At 34.7% G+C, this 24910-nt stretch overlaps 1 protein-coding gene across 4 annotated transcripts in view; it reads right to left on the bottom strand.

Moving 5' to 3' along the window:
• Positions 1 to 24910, bottom strand: part of GPSM2 (G protein signaling modulator 2) — a 47865-nt gene that overhangs the window by 19944 nt on the left and 3011 nt on the right. For 2 of the 4 annotated variants that reach the window (XM_014835146.3, XM_070486953.1), the window contains exons 2-10: positions 17273 to 17575; positions 9485 to 9706; positions 9028 to 9163; positions 8524 to 8666; positions 7829 to 7952; positions 7603 to 7718; positions 4829 to 4984; positions 3803 to 3911; positions 2791 to 2920 (exon numbers count right to left, since the gene is read on the bottom strand). In XM_014835146.3, coding sequence (XP_014690632.3) covers positions 2791 to 2920; positions 3803 to 3911; positions 4829 to 4984; positions 7603 to 7718; positions 7829 to 7952; positions 8524 to 8666; positions 9028 to 9163; positions 9485 to 9706; positions 17273 to 17328 — 1192 coding nt within the window. In that variant the 5' untranslated portion in view covers positions 17329 to 17575. The remainder of the gene's footprint in view (positions 1 to 2790; positions 2921 to 3802; positions 3912 to 4828; positions 4985 to 7602; positions 7719 to 7828; positions 7953 to 8523; positions 8667 to 9027; positions 9164 to 9484; positions 9707 to 17272; positions 17576 to 24910) is intronic. The other 2 variants (XM_014835147.3, XM_070486954.1) reach the window with 1 other exon arrangement.

The following is a 24910-nucleotide window of genomic DNA, read 5'->3' as shown; positions in this document are numbered from 1 at the left end:
AAGTCCCTAGGAGCATTTCTAACCCAAAAGCACTTTAATGGATTGGGGTTTTACACTGAGTACATAGAATAAATCAAATTCCAAACCAGCATGTAGGCAGGCTTATGAATTCAGATTCTTAGGGAAGATTCCTTTTACTCTACGCTGAGCCAAGACCAGAAATACACAAATTTCCCTTGAAGTTCCTTTAGCCAGCAGACTTTTCCTAGCACTGAGGATACGGCAATGAACAAAAGGGACCAAAAAATACCTGTTTTCATGGAGCCAAAATGAGCAAGGGGAGAGTGGTAGGAAATGATGCTGAAGAAGCAAGCTGGGTCCAGATTACAAAAGGCCTTTTAAGCACAGTAAGGACTGAGGATTTGGTGCTAGGTGTGATGGGAAGTCACTGGAAGGTTTTGAACAGAGGAATGACATGACATGAGTTACTTTTTTTTTTTTTTTTGGTGAGGAAGATTTGCCCTGAGCTAACATCTGTGCCAATCTTCCTCTGTTTTGTATGTGGGATGCTGCCACAGCATGGCTTGATGAGCAGTGTGTAGGTCTACACCTGGGATCTGAACCCACAAACCCTGGGGCACTGAAGTGCCCCATGTGAACTTAACCACTATGCCACCAGGCCACCCCATGATTTACATTTTAAAAGAGCACTCTGGCTGCTGTTTGGAAAAGTCAGTGTGAGGGGTCAAGAATGGAAGCAAGGGAAACAGATGGTAGGCTAGTACTCTACTGGGAGATGCTGGCAGCTTCTACTAAGATTGTTGCAGCATATGTTCTAAGTGAGATTAGGGATATACTTTGAAGGTAGGGTTTCTGATAGGTTGGATGTAGGAGTGAGTGGAAGAAAGGGAACAAGGACAACCCCTAGGTTTTTGGCCTGAACACTTGGGTGAATGGTGGTACCATATCCTGAGATGGGGCCGACTGGAGGAAGAACATGTTTAGGGAAAAAAAATAAGAGGTCCTGTTTGGACATGTTGACTTTTAGATGCAAATTAGACGTTCAAATGTAAATGTTAAATAGATGAATCTCAAACTCAAGAGAGAAATTATGACCGGAAATATCAATCTGAAAATCCTCAGTATATAGATGATATAAAAGCCAACCAATGGAATGGTATCATCTAGAGTTGTTCTGTCCGATACAGTGGCCACTAGCCACCATGTGGCTTTTAAACTGTTAATTAATTAAAGTTAAATAATATTAAAATTTCATTTCCTCTTTTGCATTAGCCACATTTCAAATGCTCAACAGCCACATATGACTAGAGGCTATTATATTGAACAGCACAGCCATAGAACATTTCCATTTTCACAGAAAGTTCTATTAGAAGCACTGAGGGTAGGATAAGAGGAAAAAGGATAAAATCAGAAAAGGGCTAGATGGATGAAAAATAGGGAGGAAGAGAGGGAAGGGGCAACGGGAAGGGGAGAAGAGGTCCAAGAACTGAACTCTGGGCAGTACAAATTTCAAGGATGGAAAGATGAGGAGAGGGGAGAGTAATGAAGACTGAAAGTGGCCAGTGAGGGGGAGGCAAATCAGAAAAGGAGGGTAATTCTGGAGGCCAAATGAAGAAAGTATTCTGAGGAGGGAATGATCAGCTGTAAGGAATATTGCTAAGAAATCAAGTAAGCCGACATCTGAAAACTGATTAATGTGTTTGGTAAAATGGAGGTCCTCTCTGGTAACCTTGAAGAAGTTTCAATGTCCTGATGGGACCAAAGCCCGAGTGGAGTGGGTTGAGGAGAGAATGGGAGGTGAGGAAGTAAAGACAATGAACATTGATATTATCTTCAAGTTTTATTATAAAGGGGAACAAAGGAATAGGTTGATAGCTAGAGGTGTCCACAAGGACAAGTGATAGCTTGTTAAAATATGAGAGTTATTTATAACCTATTTGAAAATTAAACACAGGAAAACTTTTTAGCTCATTGTTCAATTGCAAAGCACACAGTCACAATTTATTACACCACTCGTACTTCAGAATTTTTCACTAAATGTTCTTTCAAAGTCTTAATCAGATAACTAGCCACTAACTTCTTTTCCTTCTTCCTTTTCTTTATATGGGTTGAGAAAAGGAAATTGGAAAGGTAAAAGCCAGATTTTTCACTGACTTTCAAAACATATGTCTGTGTCAGTATTTTTTTTAGACTGAGAACTTAAGCGTAGGCCAGATCGTTAAAACGGATCTCACAGAGTCATGCAGATGATATTCAAAAATTGAAAATTCTAATCATGTCCCTTTTTATTTCTTTAATCAAAAGTAGGGTTATTTTTTCCATTTAGAAACAGAGACATTATAGCACATTTTTCCCTGTAGCAGTATCAAACTGAATCAGCACCTAAAGAAAATTTCCTAAGTTTTCTGAATTAAAAAAAGAAAACAATCCTAAGAGATTTCACCTCAGAAATGAAATGGGGAAAAAAGAGCTAAGCAAAAATCAAATATGGGAAAACATTTGAAATAAAAAGGATAAACAAAACAATAAAATGTTTTAATTTTAGCATCTTCACATTTATAAATTTTAAGGTGAGCCTTCAAACACAGAATTTAAATATATTTTTACAAAAGAAAATAATTATACCCTTACCATTCCTAAGTTCATGAGAAAAGCTATAAAACACCGTATTCTATATTGATAAATTAATAGGACTGTGGTAAAGCAAAAACGTAAAAAAAGTTGAGTTTCCTGTGTTATATATTCTCTCTGGATATGGTAAACGTGATCGGTAATTTAAATGTAAATCGTGAAGATAAAGAAATTAGGTTTTGAAGACCTATTACTTACCATGCAAACTGTTATCAATTTCAATATTTTCAGACATTATTGAATTATTTGTGCTGTAACTCAGACCAAGTACCATCTGAAGATCTGAGAGATTCAGTCGTGCTGTTAGCTCACCACTTCTATCCCCAACCTACAACCACAAGCATTTATATTTTAGAGTAGTATTTAAAGACAAAGAATGGTGAAGATTAGTTGACAATGTTGTGAACCTAAAACTGGAATAAAATAGAGAAATGAAAATGGTTATAATAGAATTATGAGACTATGAATGAAATGGGTTTTTTCACTAATAGTTTTTTTTAGAGAAAAAAGAAAAGGGAAGTTTCTAAAATATGGCAATAGGACAGCTAATTGTAGTCTATCAGTTCTTTAGTTCTCTAAATATTCGATTGCTCTTAATTGCTATGATCATATTAAATGATAATGCAGATTATTCTGTGATGTGTTAACTTGGATCACGTGAATAAAATTGTCTTAGAATATTTTATTTTCATTCTGTAGTAACAGTTAACATTTATTTATTAAACCAGAACTAGACATTATACTAGGTACTTTTACATACATTGTCTCTAATCCTTATAATGATTTATAAGGTAGATATTATTATTATTACTATTATCCATAAATGGGAATAAGAAAAATGAGGCTCAGAAAAGGTTTCTAAGCTCAAATAGGCAGCAAGTGGCAGAACTTGATTCTAGAAACCATGTTTTTCCTCCCATACCATGCTACTTTTCCGTGGAGAGAGGAGATATGGTGGAGGCATATTTTAGTAATCCTTCCATGCCCCCATGCCCGGCCTTACCCTCCTGTCCTCCTACATCAAGGCCAGTGCAACCATATCTCTGATCTGTATCTCAGAATGCTTTGTGCAGTTCTTATGCCAAGAGAACAACGTATAATTAAATTTATTACTCAGCAATATAAGAGCGATCTAGAGAAATAACAGGGCTTTCCTCCCTGCTGATTTGTGGGTCACAATAGCACACAGAGCAATTTTTTAATTTCATACCTCTCTTGAAATTTCCAAGTGCTTTTCAGCAAAATGCATGGCTTGATCATGATTTCCTAGAGCTGTGTATGCATTTCCTAAGCTCCAACATGCTCTTCCTTCACCAATTCTACAAAATAATTCAAAACTAACATGCAGTTATCTGAAAGGAGGTCTGTGTGTGGACTAAAAGCTACCCAGCAAAAGTTAAGATATAAACAATGCTTTGGATTTATTTGGTCTTTCTATCATAATAATAGAGACATATTAGAATACCCAGATAATACTGAACTCAGAGACAAGTATTAAAATGGAAAACATCCTTTAAAAATATGCAATGTATTATAAAATAAGCAAATCTCAGGGATTTGGTCTTGTAGTTCAACTACCCCATTTTCTTTCTATGACCAGCCCTACCAGGTAATCATTTGGTCCATGTTTGAACACCTCCAGAGACAGAGAACTCACTGCCTCTTGAGGTAGCATACTTCATTTTGAACAATTGTATACAGAAGTTCTTCTTCAAACTGAGGAAAAATCTCTCGTTCTAAAGCACAGATATGCTGTTTTTTTCATACAGTTAAAAACCACTAGCCGTTAACATGTGAAAGTCAGAAGATTTTTATATAAAACTCAGGACTCCAGCTTCTCTTGAAAAAAGAGGAGGATCTGGACATAACGGACCCTCATTCCTGTCTGGCAACAATTAGCTGGAGTTGCGTAGCAGCTGCCCCGTTTATATTGGGCCTTATCTCTAAGTTTCCCACACTAATCTAATCAGGAGGACCTGTGTTGGCAACTGTTTGTGACCTAGTTACTGATCTTGGTTCAACTATATGGAAGGAGTCTAATCCTCTAACACAAGATAACCTTTCAAACAATAATATACAGAGGATGTCACTGAAACAGAGGAAATTCCTTAAAAAGGAATTAAAAAGAAAACAAAGGAAACAAACAAACCAAAAAGAAACTTAAAGGGAAAATTCTTAGCATTAAACAATGCATCTATATTTTACCATAACTATAGTAAAAAGGTGTACAGCTTACCTATCATTTAGCTCTTGAGCAATTGCTAAGTGCTTCAGATGATAATCAATGGCCTTTTCGTAGTCCTGAAGTAAAGTATATGTGTTTCCAAGACTGTAGCAAGACTGTGCCTCTACAGCCCTGTCTTTAAGCTGTCGAGCCAACAGTAGTGTCTTTCTAAAAGAAGAAATTAATTCTTACATAATGGTCATTTTAATTTTTGGCTATAATAATCAAAAATTAAAACTCTCAGTTTTCCTCCTGCCTTTAAAGTAAATCTGTTTTAGAGCTTAATATGCCATACTTTATTACGTTTAGACAAAATGAAAAGATGTCTTTGAAAACACAAAAAGCAAATTCCACTTTTAGAATAAATTTGAAAGTCCTACTTATTCTCCAGAGAAAAGGAGTACTGACACATGAGATTGAGTGCCTTTAAAGATTAACATAGTTATTTTTAACATTAAAAAAAACTTTCCCTGTTGCAGTGGCAATAACTTAAACTAAGAGACTTTTATCCACATAACCTCTTTTCAATCATAGTGTTGCCTTTACATTTGTCAAAATTTAAAATACTTAGTTAAAATTCTTATACGAAAGGCCATTAGTTACTGATTTATGAAAAATATTAAATACTACATTTAAACATTAACCGAATTCTACCTAACCCATATGGAATCGTCAATGAGACGCCAGTGTAGCAGTTAAGAGCATGGACCCCAGAGCTAGACTGTCTGGGTTCAAATCCCAACTTTGCCAGTTACTAGCTCTGTGATTGGAGCAAGTCACTCAACCTCTCTATGCACTAGTTTCCTCATATGTAAAATACTTCACAGGGTTTTGTGAGAATTAAATGAATTAGTATACATAAAGTGCTTAGAATAGCATCTTGCTCACAGATGCTAATAAATGTTAACACTGTTTTGTTATTATTATCAGTGCTTAAACCTACAGATGCTTTGGGATCCAATAATTTAAATGACTCCTTATAACTTCTGCCAAATAGTATAAATACTTCATATCATTTATAACTATATGAAAAATAAGTATATGATAATGCGATATTTTTTTTTAAGAAAACAAACCTGAAATTATATATTTAACGATGATACCTTCAAAGCTGTCACCATGGGAGGCTACACACTTATTCTAACATTGCCTTTGGAATTGCCTTCAGCTCCTCTGGTGTGACCCTTTCTGGCACACCATTATTCTTTGAAGGTATGGTTAATTTGTAAATGGTCAGAAGTCTTTCTGGAACCACATTCAATTATTAAAGGAGGTTTACCAAACTACTGCTTTCTATCCTGTAGGGTACAGATCTATAATGTTGATAGCCTTCTTGAGTGGCCCTGAAAACAGTTCTGAAGCAGAGTTCTACTATATATATATATATTTTTTTTTTTTTTTTGAGGAAGATTGTCGCTAAGCTAACATCTGTGCCAATCTTCCTCTACCTTGTATATGGGATGCCGCCACAGCATGGTTTAATGAGCGGTGTGTAGGTCTGCACCAGGGATCCAAACTGGCAACCCCAGGCTGCCAAAGCAGAGCACATGGAATTACCCACTACACCCCCAGGCTGGCCATGTAAAATATTTTTAACCAAAATTTTTGGAAGGCGGGGGTTAAGTTTCATTACTTTATACTCATTCTTTTTTTAGCCAAATAGACACCATCCACTTGATTACAGAACTTTTCAGTATTTTATACAAGTACACCATTTATCAATTAAGACTTTTCTATCTTTTGGCTTTAAAATATAAGAAACTTTTATATTTAAAATCAAAATATATACTCCTTATATAATGATGTATTTTATTTGGGAGGATATTTCATACCTAACTAATCAACCAACAAATATTAACCATCAGTCAATGTTTAAAATAGGGTGGGATGACATTCTAGTTTTTCAGATGTACTTAAAGCAATTTTACCTTTTTTTTCAGGTGACAAACTATCTAGAACTTTCTCACACTGGCTTCTTTAATGATAAAATACAAATCAATCACTGTGTCTCTGGTTCAGTCAAACTGGCTTCTACCTAAGGTCCGTATGGGCCTTCAATCCCGATAATTAGGGAAAGCTCCAAACAATTTAGAAAGCACAGACTAGGGAACCTGAAGCAGTCTAAACTTTGCTATCATCTATGCTTTCAAGTCTACTGATAGGTTAAGAAGACCCTGCCACAGAAGACGCTGGGATTGCCCGCTCCTCAGGTAAATGAATGAGGCCTCAGTTTACAGTGAGGATCAAAGATGGGCAGAGAGGGTGGGAGGAGAACTGCTCAACACGAGGGTGCGACGGTGGGGAAAAAAATTCAGTGATCACTGGTGGAAACTAGGGCATATTTTTGTTACCAGGCTTTCTTATGGCCTCCCTGCAAACCCATAATTGAGTGGAAAAAAGGCGTATAAATATACACACCACACATGCTAAACAAATTTAAAAGTTAAGAATTTCATTTAAAACAATTAGTTTTAAAGATAAAAACTAATAAAAATATAAAGGGGTCATACTGTTGCTATTAAATCTTAGGTACAATAATATTTACTGAGCACTATGTGCCAGGACTGTGCTAAGTAAGTGCTTAATATATTCTTTCTTTCAATCCTCAACAATCCCAAAAGCAAGGTATTGATATCTTCCATTACAGATGAGGAAACTGAGGCTTAGACGCCCAAGGTCCTGCTGCTAGTATGCAGCAAAAAGCAGGGTTTAAACCCAAAGCCTATGATTTAATAGGATTGCAAAGCTACTCATTTTACATTTATCTACAGAAATATTAGACTAACTTGTAGTATTCAGAGGCAGTTTCAAATTCACCAAGAAATATATATGCATTTCCCAGGTTGCTATACGCTCTTCTTTCAGCTGCTTTATCTCCAAATTCTTTTGCAATAAGGAGACGCTGAAACAGAAAATTTTAATTAGATATAGCTATAATGTAAAAAAAAAAAAACCTAAAGAATAATCTAATCATTGTTCAAGCACTCATGGAGAAAATGGCCTGCACTGTACCTGCTCATGAGCTATAACGGCATCCCTGAAGTTGCCAAGAAGGTAATGCGTGTTTCCAAGATTTCCAAAGGCACGTCCTTGGGCTGCTCGGTCACCCAAAGCAGTCACTAGTGACAGGTTTTCCCTAAGTGATAACAAAAAGTTGTGAAAAAATAAGTTTGAGAAAAAAATTTATTGATGAGAAAAAAATTTAGTGATTTGATTTACAAATCTAATTCTTTTTATCAGAAAAAAATTTAAATAAGCTTACAGCCATGATGTGCCACATTTTAAAAATATATCTGTGATGGAGGGTGATTACAGGAAACAGCTATGAACACTTGACTAACCATTCAGGTAGGCTTCTGCCCAGAGTCAAGGACAGAGTTAATCTTGGAACTCCTATAGTTAAGAAGTTCTATGAAATTCTATTGATAAAAGACTAAATTTACTCCAAATAACTTAAACGAACCATTGATATTTCTTGTTTTTGCCACTAAGTGGCACTGGTCTGCAGTTTAAATGAAAGCTTTCCTGGGGAGGAAATTACCACTACTACAATACTGTAACATTTGTAATGATTTTTTGATTTATTTTTACTAGTTAGTCCATAACTTTAAAACCTTTGCCAAACCTAAAAACTTACCACCACATACAGAATAGATAGAAGAGCCATGGCTGAGGCGGGCCACATGGACGACATCAGAGCTACTCACTCATAATAATCCACGGCTGCCTGCAGAGCGTTTCTCACTTCTTCAGGAAATTCTCCTACATCCTGAGGACCAGGGCAGCCAAAACTTTTCCCTTTCGCATGATACACATTTCCAAGATTGTAAAGTGCTCTTGCTTCTCCCACCTAAATGAAGATAACAGCAGAGTTTACATTTTGAAATCAGAGGCTAGGTATTATAATACTTATCAAATATATTTATTTGTAATATCCTTGCTATTATGATCAATAGAAAGAAACGTTTACATTGGCAATCTGTACAGAACTAAACAAATGATTACTTAATGAAAGAAGGACCTCTCACTATTTTCTCTTTTTCCTCTATTTAAAAATTTTTATTATGTTTCTCTTTTTCTTCTATTTTTCTACGAATATTTTCTTTTCTGGTATAAACTTTTAGATAAACTACAGAATAAAGAAATAGTATTAAAACACAAAACAATTTCAATGAAAACATCTGGCCTACCATCTAATGTTTCCTTATTACCTTGTCATTAAGCTCTCTGGAAATATCCAGGTGTCGCTGACAACAAACTACAGCTTCATCAAAATTCCCAAGGACCTTTAAGGTGTTCCCCAGGTTACCACTAGCTTTGGCTTCCCCCAGCTGATCTCCAATAGTCCTGAAAAACAAAGCAAATGATGTTAAAATATAAAGCAGCCAGAGTACAGTTTTCCCTAGAGGACAACTGATATGCTTAAGGTAAGAAAGATCTATTAGCCTTGAAACCTACTATAAATAAAAATTTAAAACTTCCATTTCTGTATTTAAATTTAATTAATTTTTATTCATTTAATTAAACTCTAGGATTATTTCACTACTATTCATTCATTGAATCGGAACTCACTAAATGTATTGTCAGCTTTTTTAATTGAAAGAAATTATTTTTTAAAGTGACAGTTAATTTAATGAGAAAGAGTATTAAAAAACTTTAATTAATTACCTTGCAAGAGTTAAATCATGATGATGGTATTCTAATGCTTTAGCATAATCATGCAAATAAAAATAAGCATTGCCCAGCTGGCTGTAAATAGCGCTAAGTGTTTTTAGGTCTTCAGTTCCAACTTGAACTGCAGCTTCAAAGAAGGACACCCCAGCACGGCAGTCTCCTGACTTACACAGACGCTCCCCTTCCAAGGCCAGTTCTAGGCAAGAAGCTTCCATTCTATAAAATCACACAGGACAGACATTTACAACATTACATTACAACACCCCCACAGTGTTTTTAACTTCGAGTAATATAATTTAAATGTGGACTGTGGCTACTCTTCCTCAGAACAGCTGCCTCTATAATTAACGTATATATACATTATTGATAAAACAGTAAACTATTATTTACAGCAAGACCTAATTTGCCCATTCAAATATCTCTGAACCTCCAGAGGTCTTTTATATGGGATAGCTAAATATCTTTATGTGGAGCCCATTTTAATTGGCTCACCCAGAGCAAACCACTTTACCAATGAAAGAACCTAAAGTAGTGTCTCCTAAACTGTTCTGAGTTGTGGCAGACTTACGGACTTCCTGAGAGTTGGGGAGAAGAAGGGTGCCTGCGGAAGGTGAAGGCCCCGAATACTCTTCTCTGTCCAAGTATCCAGGTGATCTACTTACCTGTCCCATCAACCCCTCCTACCATCCATCTCTCTTTCTCTGTCTCCTGCACTCATACACACACATACACACACACACACTCCTTCCTCTTCTTACCACCAAAGGATCACCTGTACCTTAGAAAAACAGAGGAGCAAAATATCTTGATCCACAAGGCACACTTCCATAAGAGAACTAAGTGTCAAGAAACTTTACATTAGAAAGTAATGATTTAAAGATCTGCAGAGATTCTAATTCTCAAAGTCTGCCACTGATACTTCAGGTTCTAATCCTGAACTTCAGTAGATGCCCTTCACCAAAGGTGCCATTGTCTTTCTTCAACATTTCCATGATTTCTGCCAAGTCTATGTACTACCTTATCATTCACTTAAATATGTTTCTATAATTTGGCAAATTTCCTTTAAATTGGCACAGTTATTAAAAAAAAAAACCTAGCTTCATCCAAAGCAGTATCCATGAAACTATGAGTTTGATATGATATTTATGTTTATCTTCTAATGCACATTAAAACAAAGATGTAACTATTAAAATTAAAAAGAGAGTAATATTACCTTATGCGCCACCAGTGGTATACATATCACCCTCTGGAAAACTGATTTAGCTCATCCAGCATTTTAATTTCTGGAGCAGCACTAAATTGCTCCTTACTAGAATTAATTTTGAGCAACTCTAACAGAGCAGTGGTTCTTAACCCTGGCTGCACAAAAGCAGAATTCATATGGAGCACTTTTTTAAACTCTCAATGTCCCTCCCCTTCTCTGGGTGTGAGGTCTGGCCGTCAGTATTTTTTAAAAGCCCCCAGGTAATTCCAACGTACTAGCCAGGGTTGAGAATCAGTGCTTTAACAGGAAATGTGAATTAAACCACCACTCACCCTGAAGTCATTCAAATATGAGTACACTTTTGTACTCCTAGTTGCAGGTCAATTACCTTGTTTCTTCAGGTGCTGTCTTTTAGCCTATAAAACCTCAAAGTTCTTTAGAGCCATAAATTTAAATAGAACTGTAAAAGTGGCAAATAAATCTGATGAAGCTAAAAGAAAAGTCTGGACTACGATTAACAGAGCCAATTACAAAGGTTCAAAGCAGACTTTTGGTTCAGAATAAGCAGATTTATGTAGTCATCTCTGATAGGTAATTTTCAAGTTTTATATCCAGGCATCTTTTTTTATAATTCAAGTGATTTAGCTAAAGCTGACTGTTCACAGTTGGAGCAGTGATTTCACCCTCACTTTACGGATCTAGGCAAAATAATGCAAGCAAAACTCTATTTAACATTTTGCTCCAACATGAGACCAAGTCAAGATATAGGAGGGAAGTTCTAAAGTACATGGAAAAATAAATGAGTTAAAGCAGAAACCTTAAATTGCTAAATTTATATTTCTTTATATGTCATTTCAAATTAATAAAGCTTGTTTTTGTTTTTCACAAGTGAAAACTGCCCTTTAGAACTGTATTTTGAAAATGTGATTTCATAAAAGAAAAACATTATCTTTGTTTAAGATTTTATGAGGTTACTGGTGTATTCTGTGTGTAAAGAGAAATGAGTCAGCAAAAGATTAATATATAAAAATGTGATTTTATTCAAGGGTTCTTTTGCTAGATCAGGTACCTGAACTAGTTGTCTTTATTTGTCTAAATACTGAAATCATTCAGCTTCTAAGAATTATCATAGGGGAAAAATTGGAAAACACATATAAATATATATATTTTTTTTTCCTGAGGAAGATTAGCCCTGAGCTAACATCTGTGCCAATCCTCTCCCACTTTTTATATGTGGGTCACCGCCACAGCATGGCTGATGATTGGTGTAGGTCTGCACCCGAGATCTGAACCCATGAACCCAGGCAGCCAAAGAGGAGCATGCCGAACTTAACGCCACAGGGCTGGCCCCAGAAAAGATATTTTTACATATAAAATATATTACTTTTTCTATTAAGATTTTTTAATTTAAGCATGATTCCAATTATGTAAAAAAATTATACAGTGAGCAATTTCACTGCTAGGAATTGATCTTAAAGCTATATGAACAGAAATTCAAAGATATATGTAAGAGGATATTCACAGCAGCAAAAAACCACAAACAACTTAAATGTCCATCAATAGAGTATTGGTTAAAAAAATTACATGCTACCATACAATGAATACTAATGATGGCACATGATTTCACTGTGGGAGACGGAGAGAAGTAGTCACACACAGCAGCACCATCAGGATGATCAGGTTGCAGGCCAGGAAATTAGAGATAAGGCAGAAGTGGCTCTTCATATTAAGACATGTAAAAATTGGAGTTTACAACAGTGTATCCTATAGCCATATAAAACAGGGAAGTGTCTTCTTCAAATAAATATCTTCACCACAGATATCTGACCTTCTGGATTTAAACCTATACAACACTATACTGGAACCATCAATACAAATGATGTTGCATCTAACAAAATTTAGCGATAGACTGAATGGTGTCTACAAATTTTCAAAAAGGCATTTTACATAATTCTCGTTAGAAAGAGTGATAGCAAATTAGAGCCCTGCTGGCTACCCAGCCATCCTTGAAGTCCACGCAGTGAAAATGCCCCATAGGAGAAACTACCTTAGAAAAGTTACTTCAGTAACTAATTCCCGAAATGAAGTCCAAAACTCCCTAGTTTATGATTAATTCTGAGATATATTATGACTTTGGCATATTTTATTAGAAAAGAAGTCAATATTCTGGCAAAATCTCCAACAACGCAATCAAATATACCTAACTGCGAAATAGTCAAGGAAGGTTGGTTTATAAATTTTTCAGAAGATCATTAAATAGTAACAGAGAAAGTAATTTCATATCCTCTCTATCTCTATGAGAGAATAGAATTACTTCATTTGTTTACCAGTTGAGTTGAAAACAAAGAACATACCCAGAGTAGAAGGCAAACCAGGAAAATACCTCTTCATTAAAATACATCCCATGAGCAATGTTTCTTTTATTCTTCCTAATGGCTTATCTAGTTGTATAAGCAAAGAAACTACATATCTAATAACAATAAACAAACACAGTACTATCTTTGACTGAAATGTTTTCATTTTTGCTAAGAGATTGAACATTATAGCTGTAATTCCTCATTTTCTGCACAAACATGTCATTTCAATTTCTCTTAATTTTTATATTTTATTATTTTTACTTCTACTCTAGAGTTTCTTCTTTACCTCCTTAATTTTGTTTTTTTGCATTCATAGTATGTCAGTGAAAGCAAAAGAAGATTAAAACTTTGATGCTACAGCATTTTAAAAGATTTAATAATGATGATGTCCAAATCTGACTCTCCCCTCAAAGGGCTTACATACTTATTTAAGAATAAATGAGGGGCTGGCCCCATGGCCGAGTGGTTAAGTTCGTGTGCTCTGCTTTCGCAGTCCTGGGGTTCACTGGTTTGGATCCTGGGCGTGGACACGACACCGCTCGTCAGGCCACACTGAGGCAGCATCCCACATGCCACAACTAGAAGGACCCACAACTAAAATATACAACTATGTACTGGGGGGATTTGGGGAGCAAAAGCAGGGGCAAAAAAAAAAAAGAATAAATGATGGGAGGGTTGCCCACGTGGCCTAGTGGTTAAGTTTGGCACGCTCCACTTCAGTGGTCCAGGTTTGGTTCCCGGGCACAGACCTATAACACTCATCAGCAACCACGCTGTCGTAGTGACCCACATACAAAATAGAGGAAGATTAGCACAGACGTTAGCTCAGGGCAAATCCTCCTCAAGCAAGAGGAGGAAGATTGGCAATAGATGTTAGCTCAGGGCGAATATTCCTCAGCAGAAAAGAAAAGAATAAATGATGGGATTCAGGACTTAAGATTCAAAACAAGAGTGCTCTGATGGCATCTTCTCTATTGTGCTGTCTGTCTTCTGTGGTTGCTAAATCTCTTTTTATGGACTTTAGCTCCACCTTCCATGTATTCTAATTGGGCACGGACCTTTTCTATTACCAGTCCTAGCCCCCATAAACAATTTTCACCCATTCACTTTACCACACATATCTAGTTATTCCAAAATTATCTTGATTTAAATTTTGATTGGTAACTTAGTTTTGAAAGTGATTTTACTAGATATTATATCAAATTTAGTTCTCAAAATTACCCTCTGAGATAGGTATTATTACAGAAGGAAAAACTGATGCTCAGACAGGGTTAAGTGACTTGCTCAAGATCATACAAAGGCAAAGATGAGAAATGAAATCCTGTCTTTGTCTCCAAAGCCAGTGTTCTTTCCACCACTCCACATTACCTCAAACTATTCTTCAGGAAAGAATATTATTAATAACTACATTTATCTAGCAAAATTGAAGTATTCAATACCAAAATTATACTCCTTTACAACTTATGTGCAATACTCTAATTTTACAACATTAATGTATTGAAATGCTTATTATTCATAGCAACAAGTATGAACAAGGAAATACCAATGCTTTTCAAATTCAAAACTAGAGAAACTAATGTAATGAACCTGATATATCCATCTTTCAACATCAACAATTACCAATATATGATATACTATCAATATATGTTTCATCTCTACTTCCAACCTCACTCTCCACCACAGATTCTTTTGAAGTACATTCCAGATAGCATATGATTTAATTTGTAAATATTTTAGTATGTATCTCTAAAAGATGAGTCATTTTCAAAAAAATATAATCACAATACTATTGTCATAACTAAAAAAAATTAACAATAATTACTTAAAATCAATCATATACTTTTTTAAAGTTTAGAAACTATTCCATTTTACTATCATTCTCCACTTCTCTCTACCTTCACAAAGAGGTTGCAAAATATTTCATAAAGCATTCTGATTATCTCTCAGGAGGCTGCTTAGTGTCCAAAGAATTATTCCATTTCAAAATTACAAACTCATTGTGCCACAGAAACTCCTCCACGGACAGATGAGGACCTCCACAATGAAAGAACCAGATGGACAAAACATTACATCTAAGTGTTTACCAGAGCAGAAGAGTAACTTATAGTAGGCCATGCCTCCTAACATAAAGGCTTCAAACTACTGCCTGCAATTATAAACCAATCCAATGGATATACAGAATACTGATCGAAGAGCACTGATGAAGGCAGAGAGTTGTTTGGTATATTCTTACTAAAAATAGTTACAGAGTTTTAAGTGTCTTTTGGGGAAGTCCTATACCAATGTATAACCACATTTGACCTATGCTGTATCATGGGAAAAGGACAAATCCAAGACCTTCCTACAGGCAGAGGTACAATCCGCTCCTCCTTATCTACTGCTCTTACAGTATTAAGAGGTATACTCCTCTTGAAAATGTTTAGCAAGATAGATAAACATCTTACTAGGTTCATCTGATGGTTATGTCCAGTGAAGTTCAATACACATTCCATCAAATGTGGACTATGAGCCAGACAACATGCTAGGCATGATGGCTGCCCTAAGGGAGCTAATGGTCAAAGAAGGGATTGGGGGGCGGGGAGGAGACAAATATATAAACAGGTACATTGAATTCTAATATAGTTGGTGCTAAGAAAGAGATATGTACAGGATGTCATGTGAGCCCAGTGAGGGCACATAGCCAAACTATGAAGTTTAGAAATGGTTTCCAGGAGAAGATAATCTCTGAGTTGAATGTTAGATATTGAGTAGACTTAGCTAAACAAAGAAAGTGAGAAGGGTATTCAAGTCATAGGGTATAGCATGAGCAAAGACACTAAGACATGGAACAGCATGACACGTACAGGGAACCAGAGCTCAAGTTCAAGGTGAGGAAGGAAGTAAGGACAAAGGAATAGGTAAAGGCCAGATAATGGAAGATCTTGGGTACTATGTTAAGCCTGGCTCTGCCCTACAGGTGAACAGGAACACCCATAGGGATTAAGCAGAGGTTACAAGGTTAGCTCTGTGTTTTTAGACTGAGCCCTCTAGTGGCAGATTAAAAAGATGGATTCCAAGAGGCTAAGAATGGGATTCAAGGGAGTCTGGAGTGAAGACAACGGGGGCCTGAACTTTAGCAGTGGTGGGGAGGATTGAGACGGGTAGATGAATCTAAGCAACATTTAGGAGGTGAAACTGGCAAGGCTTCACGCTAGATATAGGGAGTGAGAAGGGAAGAAAATATGTAAAATAACTCCCAGGCTTCTAGAACTATGCCCAAAAGGGTAGAGTGAGGGCATTTCATATATTAAAAGTTCATTTTAAGTATATTGAATGTCTTCCATTTTCTTTTATTTGAAACATTTTTATTTTTAATAGAAATGCCCTCACCTTACCTACAGAAACTTCCTTGGCACCATGCCCTAACATGAACCATCTGCTCCAAAGGATGATAAATCTCCTCATCATGTCTTAAAAATGTGTTAAGACATCTAAGATTTGGCAGTAAACACCTTCACTCATTAGAGATTCTGAATACTATTCATTGCTATAAGTTCTGATGTTTATTTAATATTAACTTGTAAAAACTTTGATATAGAATCTGTTAGTATCTAATCACCTTACTAATAATTACATGTCTTCCATTCTAATATTTGTGTTTATTTTATAGTTTAGTGCAATGGCTAGAACTTCCAGAACAAATGTTAAATAATGATGCAGATATCCTTGCTCTGTCCCTAAATGTATCAGAACTATCATTAATATTTTATCACTAAATATTAAACTGGCAATTAGTTTATCATGTTTAGAAAGTACCCACGCATTCCAATGTTAATACCTTTTTAAAAAGCTCATTTATAAAAGATGACCATTTAAAAGTTGTGACACAAAAATTAGGTCATTCAGCTGACCACATTACAAAATTCATCTTTTACCCCCAAAGATTTAGAAACATACTTCATTTTTATATTTGCATATTATATACAGTTATAAATATAGAGTAACTATTCATAAACTCTTCCACAGATTAATAAACAATATAATTTGACTCTACTACCATTTTCTTATAGAAAGGATATAAAACTTACAACCACAACAAAAAGAAAACATTGTTTTCAGGAGACACTAACTATGGCTGGCACATTTTGAATATTTTCAAATTTAAATTTGAAATGATCAGACTTAAACACATTTAAATAAATAAAGATTAAAAATCGCCCACTAAGAAAGCAGTAGTCTTACCTGTAACGAACATGAAAAGAATGGTCTTCCCTCATGCTTATCAAATTTTCCTCCATTGAGTCATATTATAAAGCTGAGTATAAATTGAAATTATTTTATTTTGCCAATCCAGTCCTTTACAATGCAGAATTGTTGCAGAACATTGTCCAGTTAGTATATTAATGAGTTGGTGTTAATACATCCTAAGCGCCTGCTTCTTCTTTGTTAATAATAAAAGGAGGTCAATGTCAGACAGCTTAAAGGTTCAAATTGTGTCCCAATCCTTGCATCTCTGGCCCTTTCAGCAGCACTTCACCAACATTTCTGCAAAAGGAATACAAGATGCTTTGCTTGAAGTCCTATTTTCAAAGAATATCCTAAAGTAATTCCAAGCTGTACATAATCACACAGCTAAGTCCACAGACTGCTGTCATGTCAGTCACAGGAGAAAAACAGCAGAGGGCTTAACTGTCACCATGAGCTTCTAAATACGGATGTGAAGGATGAGATTTATTTGAGAACTGTACTTTAGTTTAATTTTTTAAATTGGCTTGAAATACAATAATTTTATGTAACATTTTCTATTATAAACAAAAATAGAAGCATATTATGATCTTAGTATCTAAAAACAAAATTTTGATCCTTCAAGCTTTTAACAACTGCTATTGGCCCAGCCCCGTGGTCTAGTGGTTAAGTTCAGCTCGCTCCGCTTTGGCAGCCTGGGTTCAGTTCTCAGATGCAGACCTACACCACCTGTCAGCGGCCATGCTGTGGTGGCGACCACCATACAAAAAAGAGGAAAACTGACACAGATGTTAGCTTAGGGCGAATCTTCCTCAGCAAAAAACAAAACAAAACAAAAACTGCTATTAACAAGTAAAATGAAAATTCAATAATTATTTGAACAAGTCAGTTCTAAACTGTACTTTTATTTCTTCAAAGAAGATATTTGTGCTGATAATTAGATTATACTTGTAGTCATTTGCTCTCAAAGTATATTCTATTTAAACTGTTTAAGGTCTTTAAAATGTTTTTATTAATACTGGGTAGGTACAAAAGAAATTTAGGAAATATGTGTATGATAGAATGGCACAATAAGCACTTATACAACACCACCCAGTTTAAGATAAAGAACATTATCACCACCTTTGAAGTCTCCTGGGTGCCTCAACCTAACCCATCACCTTCCTTTCCCCTCTAACGTCATCTCTAAACTGAATTTTGTCATTATTCCCTTGTCTGTCTTTATAATTTTGCCGCAAATATCTGTATAGACCTAAATAATGCATCACTTAGTTTTGCACGGCTTTGCTTAACATTATTTCTGAGATTCATCTCACTTCTTGTTGCATATAGCTAAAATTCACATACTTTTATTGCTATATTATATTCTATTGTATACCAAATTTATTTTTCATTCTGTTAATGGGCAATTGGATTGTAGTTTTTTGGATTTTCTTTTTTCACTACTATTCAAAATATTGCTATGAACATTGAAATTAATAACTCATATACTGGTTAAACAGCAAAGCAGATAAGCTAAGGAGAGAATGAATGTCTAGAAGAATATCTGAAGAAATTATCCAGACATACACAAATAAAGAGATGAAAAATACAAAAGAGTAGTTCAGAGAAAAGGAAGACAAAATGAGAGGCTCTAACATCGGCCTAATTGGAGTACCAGAAGGAAAAACAGTAAGAGGAGTAAAGACAAAATCTTCAGTGATAAAGACAGAATTTTTCAGAATTGAAGACAGACATGAATTAGCAGATTGAAGCACACTAAATCCTAAACAGCATAAATAAAAATGAATCCATACCCAGATATATCATGGAGAAAGTACAGACCATCAGATATAAATTATAATCCTTAAAGTAACAGGTAAGAGAGACAAATAGGTAAGATTAAGATATACGTGTGTGTATACATAAATTAATTAATACAATTAGTATATATAAATTAATAGATACAATCATAAAGTCCTGGAATCTCAGTGTTATAAACAACCTATAGGTCAGTTAGTCCAACATTTACTACAACATTCCCAGAAAGGTCATAAGGCAGCTAATCCTAATTTTGAATAGCCTTTTTAGAAAGCTGTTCTGTACTTTGAGTAATCTTTCCATTTCTACCCTTTTCTTCCTTCTGCTGCCATCTAATAAAGCCTAATTCCTTTTATACATAACATCCTTTTAAGTATTTCAGCTATAACATAAACCAGACTCTAAATAACACACCCCCACGGCTTTGTTAATTAAATACAGTTAGAGAGAGGTTACTAGGGAACAGAGTAGTTAGGACCCGTGAGGAGGAGGAAGGTGGAAGGTGGAAAGGATCAGCCTTGGGAATATTGACAAGCTTCCCTGAGGAAATCAGGTTTTCATATTGATAACCAGTTTTGCACATAAGAAATACAAAACAGTATTTCTCTTTTTCCCATTCCTTGGCCAACAAAGGAAGCAGTGTCTTAATAAAGGAGGAAAAGATATGTAGCAGCCATTAATCCAACAAATATTCTCTTTTCCTTCTGTTCAGAATTCCATTGTGCATCTTTTTTCCTTAATAAAAAACACTATTAAAGGAATTAGTGTAGATAGTCATAGTAATAGCTGCAAAGTGCATCTATATTATACAACTAAACTGTCAACCAAACTATCTGCCACTATCTACTTGAGGTTTAGGCTGTAATTTATAAAATGGGGCAGAAGGTGAGATATTAGAATTAATTTAACTTAGAATTAAATTAAATTATAATTTAATCGAAATATTTTTTCATCCATGAGAGTGTAATGAAAGTCTAAGTTTTACCAATCATTAAAAATATGCTAATTTCATATTTATTAAAATGAAGTAAACATGTAGCCAAATTAACAAATGTATATAAATGGAGTTGTAAAATACCTTACTTGATTAAGACTGCATAAAGAACCATTTTAAAAATAATTAAAACAAGCAAGAAGGCAGAGAGAATGCTATTCATCATTTTACTAAGGACAATTTATAACATGGTTTTACTGTTCTCAAAAGAAGAGTATCCCCAAAAAAGTCACTCTTACATTATAATCTCCGTAACAATTAAGTAGCATTTCTTATCTTACAATTATTCACTGAACAAAAAAGCAAGTCTTGATTCAAGGATTCACGTTATAAGAACTCTCTAACCAATTCAGTAACAAGGTGTTCATTCATGCTCCACATTACCTGGAGTTAACAAACCCACTTCATATTTAGCACATAGTTTACATAGGACCAGTATAATACTAATAAAATTTGCAACAAATATTAAATTATGAATTGCTCATTAGCATAAGAAAATTTAATGACAGGACCAGGAAATGGAATGGAAATTATAGGTTTGAAAGAATATTAAGAACTCAGTAAGTTCAACCTTCAACGTCCATTTAGACTTACAATTTGCAAGGAACACAGATGTCCTTAATAGCATCTCCCACGTTTTAACAAACAATGCTCCAAAAACCTCACTGCTAACCAAACTGTTAGCTCATAGCATCTTTTGGTCTGACCACAGAGAAATAAAGAGAAAGCAACAATTTGTTCCCATATCCTAGAAACTGACAGAACATATAGAAAAATCAACTGGTACATAACTCTGATTGCCTCACATTTAATTCCCTAATTAGGAAGTCAAAATAGGCAGACTCCCGTCATACAAGTAGGTGGACTTCTAGGCACTGTCCAAGGTATGCAATCAGAATGAACAATAAATCCTAGCCCTGCTTTACTCCATTGGCAGTAAAATATTTGCAAACTAGGTGATGGAGAAAAATATAGGATAGACAATTACATTTATATGTTCTGTCCTTCTTTCAATTTATCTAAACTATCTACTCCTGACTGCAATGTAAATGCCAATAAACTTTGTTCTGATTCTTTAAATATCTCTAAAAACTGGTAACACCCATCAAACAATAAATATAATTTAACTTTTCTTGCCTCCAGGTTAGATAATCTAAATTCTTTGAACTTCTCTTATCCTAATAATTCCCTGTAAGGTACAATATCCAAATTCTCCAAATCCCTTTCAGTTGTAATGTTCCAAGTCAGATACAGTAGCCCTTTATCAATTTAAGCAAGGATTAACAATGGAGAAGAATCAAGAACATATAAGTTCTTTCACATTAGAATTTAGGGTACAGGTTACAGTAACAAATACACATCATAGTAATAATGAGCCTAATAAAGTAGGATGCCAAAACATCCACTTATAAAATAAACTGAAGTAACTATCCTAAGTAAACTAGTTATTTTCTGCAAAATTATGTGTCTGTAAGCAGACAGTAACTTATTTTTAGATGGACTAAATACGGCTTGTCATCTAGTCCAAACTTCTATTTCTAATTACATTTTATCTGAAAGATATAGTAGAAATCAGATAGCAAGTATAAGGAACAATACATGCAAAATCAAGAGTAGGAAGGTAAAAGCAGGAAGTGTCCACAGATTAATATGAGAAGAGGGTATGAAAAGGCCATGGGTGTAGTGAACAAAGTCCAGCAGAGAGAAGGTTCAGAGCTTGACTTCAGTGTGGCCGGTGTTGAGGAGCCAATTAAAGGCAAGAAAAATTATTCTGACATCAGAATATACGACTGATGTGGGAAATTAGTGCCTAAAGCAAGAGAAGTCAGGACCAAGAAATGCTGGGTACCTAAGTAATCTGGCTATGAGTACCCAGAGAAAAATGGAAACAATGCTCACTGATTAGATGTGAGAGGAAAGGTCACGCAGTAACAGAGAGCTTACAAGACTGCCAATTTTGAGGAAGGTGCAACGGTAGCCATACACACGATGACTGACAAATTGGACTGCAAAAGTGACATTTCAGAGAGGAAAACATGGAATACTTATATTAAACTGTACTTGGTAAATGCTACATTCACCAATAACAGCTGAAGGAAAAATAAAGATATCAAGCTTGAGATAACTTGAAATCAGATAAAATTTGATAAATGGGGAAGGATCTGGGGAGGGGAGAGTAAACCGAGTGACTGATAGTTTTGAATTTCTGCACATCTTTAGAACTAAAAATTTTTAAAGTACCAATGAAATCTAAATGTTAACACTGCAATAGGTCAGTGGCAAAATTAAAGAGAAATTCCAATAGAAGAAAAAAAATTAAAGCAATGCATAAAAGTTCTGATTCTTTATTCTACATATTCAATCTCTAAACCAACAATATAATCTAACTGTTGCATAATACTACTGTGAGCTAAAGATAACTCAAGACTATTTCTGTGTGTGTATCTGCGTATATCCACCTATAGTGGAGAATATGGTTTTAGCGTTAACTGATAATTGCCATATATATCAAATGTAACCTACTTTACACACTCCCAAATTAATAAACAATCATAGTGCTTAGTTAAGCAGATCATTCTATTCTCTATCATTCTCAAGAAAAGAGAATATACTACAGATTATGCTGTAAAAACTGTATTAATGCAGTTTTTCTTAAGCAAATATATAATCCTAAAGTATATACTCCAATTAAGGTTAAGTCTTAATGTATCACTAGCCTTTAAGTTTGCAATAATCAATGTTAGTCTGTGAGATGTTAGGCCAAAATAGTTTAGAAAATAAGTGTAACTAACAGCATAAATGCTAATTAAACCAAATTTTATTATAAAATTTTGTGTTTGTGACTCACCAGCTAAATAAATAGAATAAAATTCAAAGGATAGATTGGAATAATGGTTCTAGATTCTAAATAAATCTATACCTTAAAGGTGCAGCACCAGTCACAAGGGCTCCCAAGTGTAGTATCTGAAATTAATTCTCATGGGTCATTATAAAAGATATCAAATACATACCAAGGCACTATCAATTTCAAACTCTCATTTTTATTCTTGGCAGCTTTAAAAAAAAACAACTCGGGTCCAGAGCTGTGAACATTAAAAATGTAACACAATGAATGGAACCATTTCAGAGTAAAATAAGCCAAAAATAATTTTAGTAATAAGAAATAAGAATGCCTTTTCATGTTTTCAAATGCTTACACCTAAAAGCTCACCATTCTAAACAAGTAAACTATATATAAACTTCCCTTTTTTTGGTGAGGAACATATATAATTTATCCATCACATAAAGCTAAAGGACTTCAATGAATTACGCTCCCTGGACAACCAAAACACTAATAAAAGCTACATATGAAATTTCAAATTAGATAAATCCTAAAATAAAATGTAACCTAGGAGAAAGATTTGAATATTTCAAGCCTTCATCTTAGCAGTGTTGTTAAGCAGTGAGAAAGGACCAAATGTATGAGTCTACTTAGGTGAGAGATGCTGAATGCTTGTAGTTCAACAGTAGTTTCCAACAGTCTCTACACAAAGCACTATGGCTATAATAATTACTACACCAGCAGCCTCGCAATGTCCTAAGGTTTGGTAGCCCAGGATAAATCAGGAAGAAGTTGAATATTGAACATTTTTTGGAGGGTGATAAACTAGAAAGGGGCTCTATTTTTAGGTTATACATGGAATCAATGTGCATTATGCCAGTGACTACACTAATCATTAAAACTGTTGTTTTATAATTAGAATACTCAGTGACTACAATAATTCAATAGAGCATGAAGCAGTTGCTTAAAAATTTCAAGGACAAAAGGAAGATTACTTTTATGCAACATCCCTAATCTTGGTTACCTTTTTCCCTGCAAAGCAGTTACCGAATCAAAACTCCTACTCCAACAAGATTACTTATTTATATTTAAGACTATAAATATGTCTGACTAAAGGACAAAGATCTTATATATGTTCATTAGAACAAAATTAGTATTTTTCTCCCTAAAACGTGGTTTTATTTCTCATCAAACTGAAGCCCAGAGTTTACAAATAACGTTAATTTTTCCTCCTATAATTTTAAACAGAGATGGTCCTTTTAATCCATTAGTAAAACTAATAACCTGTTGCAAGAGTTTCAATTAGACACTTGCATAAGAAAAACGATTTCTAATTTATTATAAACACATAAAATTGGATGCATATAAGTATTATAATACTGAGGTTATAGAAAACACAATGATGACTTTAAAAAAAAAAGACTTCTAAATTTTAAACAACCCCAATTATATTTTCAGTCCTTTCCAAATGACTACTCAGGTTATAAGACCAGGAGAGCACAAGAAAATGTTTATAATCCAAAAACACTGATGATTCACACTAAGACCAATTTCTACAAAAACCCCCTAAATATATATATTTGTCCTTGCCCTTTTCGATCTGTAATGTTTTGTTAATAAATATATATGTTTATTTTTTTAGGGTCTATACAAATTATTGGACAAACATGATGCAATTAATAGGAGCTCAAAGAAGTAAATTCAAAATATATAGTCTTACGAAGACATTACTATGCCAGAAAAAAAAAATACTTATTAATAAACAATGGGGAGAATACAACTTCAAGAAAAACTGGTTACCAAGTCACCAGAGAATAGGAACCACAGCCACTTACTACTGATGCTGGTCAGCCATCAGCTTAAATCAGTTAATACATAGATGAAAAACTCAGCAGTGAAGTAGAAAAGAAGTGGTCCTTTCTACTGAGCATTGTTCTTGACTTAGTAAATGACAATAAATCAGTTCTCTTAAAAGAAGGACTTTAAAAAGGCAAAATTGGTTTCAAATACATTTTTAAGC

The sequence above is a fragment of the Equus asinus genome, chromosome 16 (assembly GCF_041296235.1).
Source record: "Equus asinus isolate D_3611 breed Donkey chromosome 16, EquAss-T2T_v2, whole genome shotgun sequence".
In the NCBI taxonomy this organism is placed as follows: Eukaryota; Metazoa; Chordata; class Mammalia; order Perissodactyla; family Equidae; genus Equus; species Equus asinus.
The sequence above is the reverse complement of the archived record's forward strand: the minus strand, read 5'-3'. Positions and strand labels throughout refer to the sequence as shown.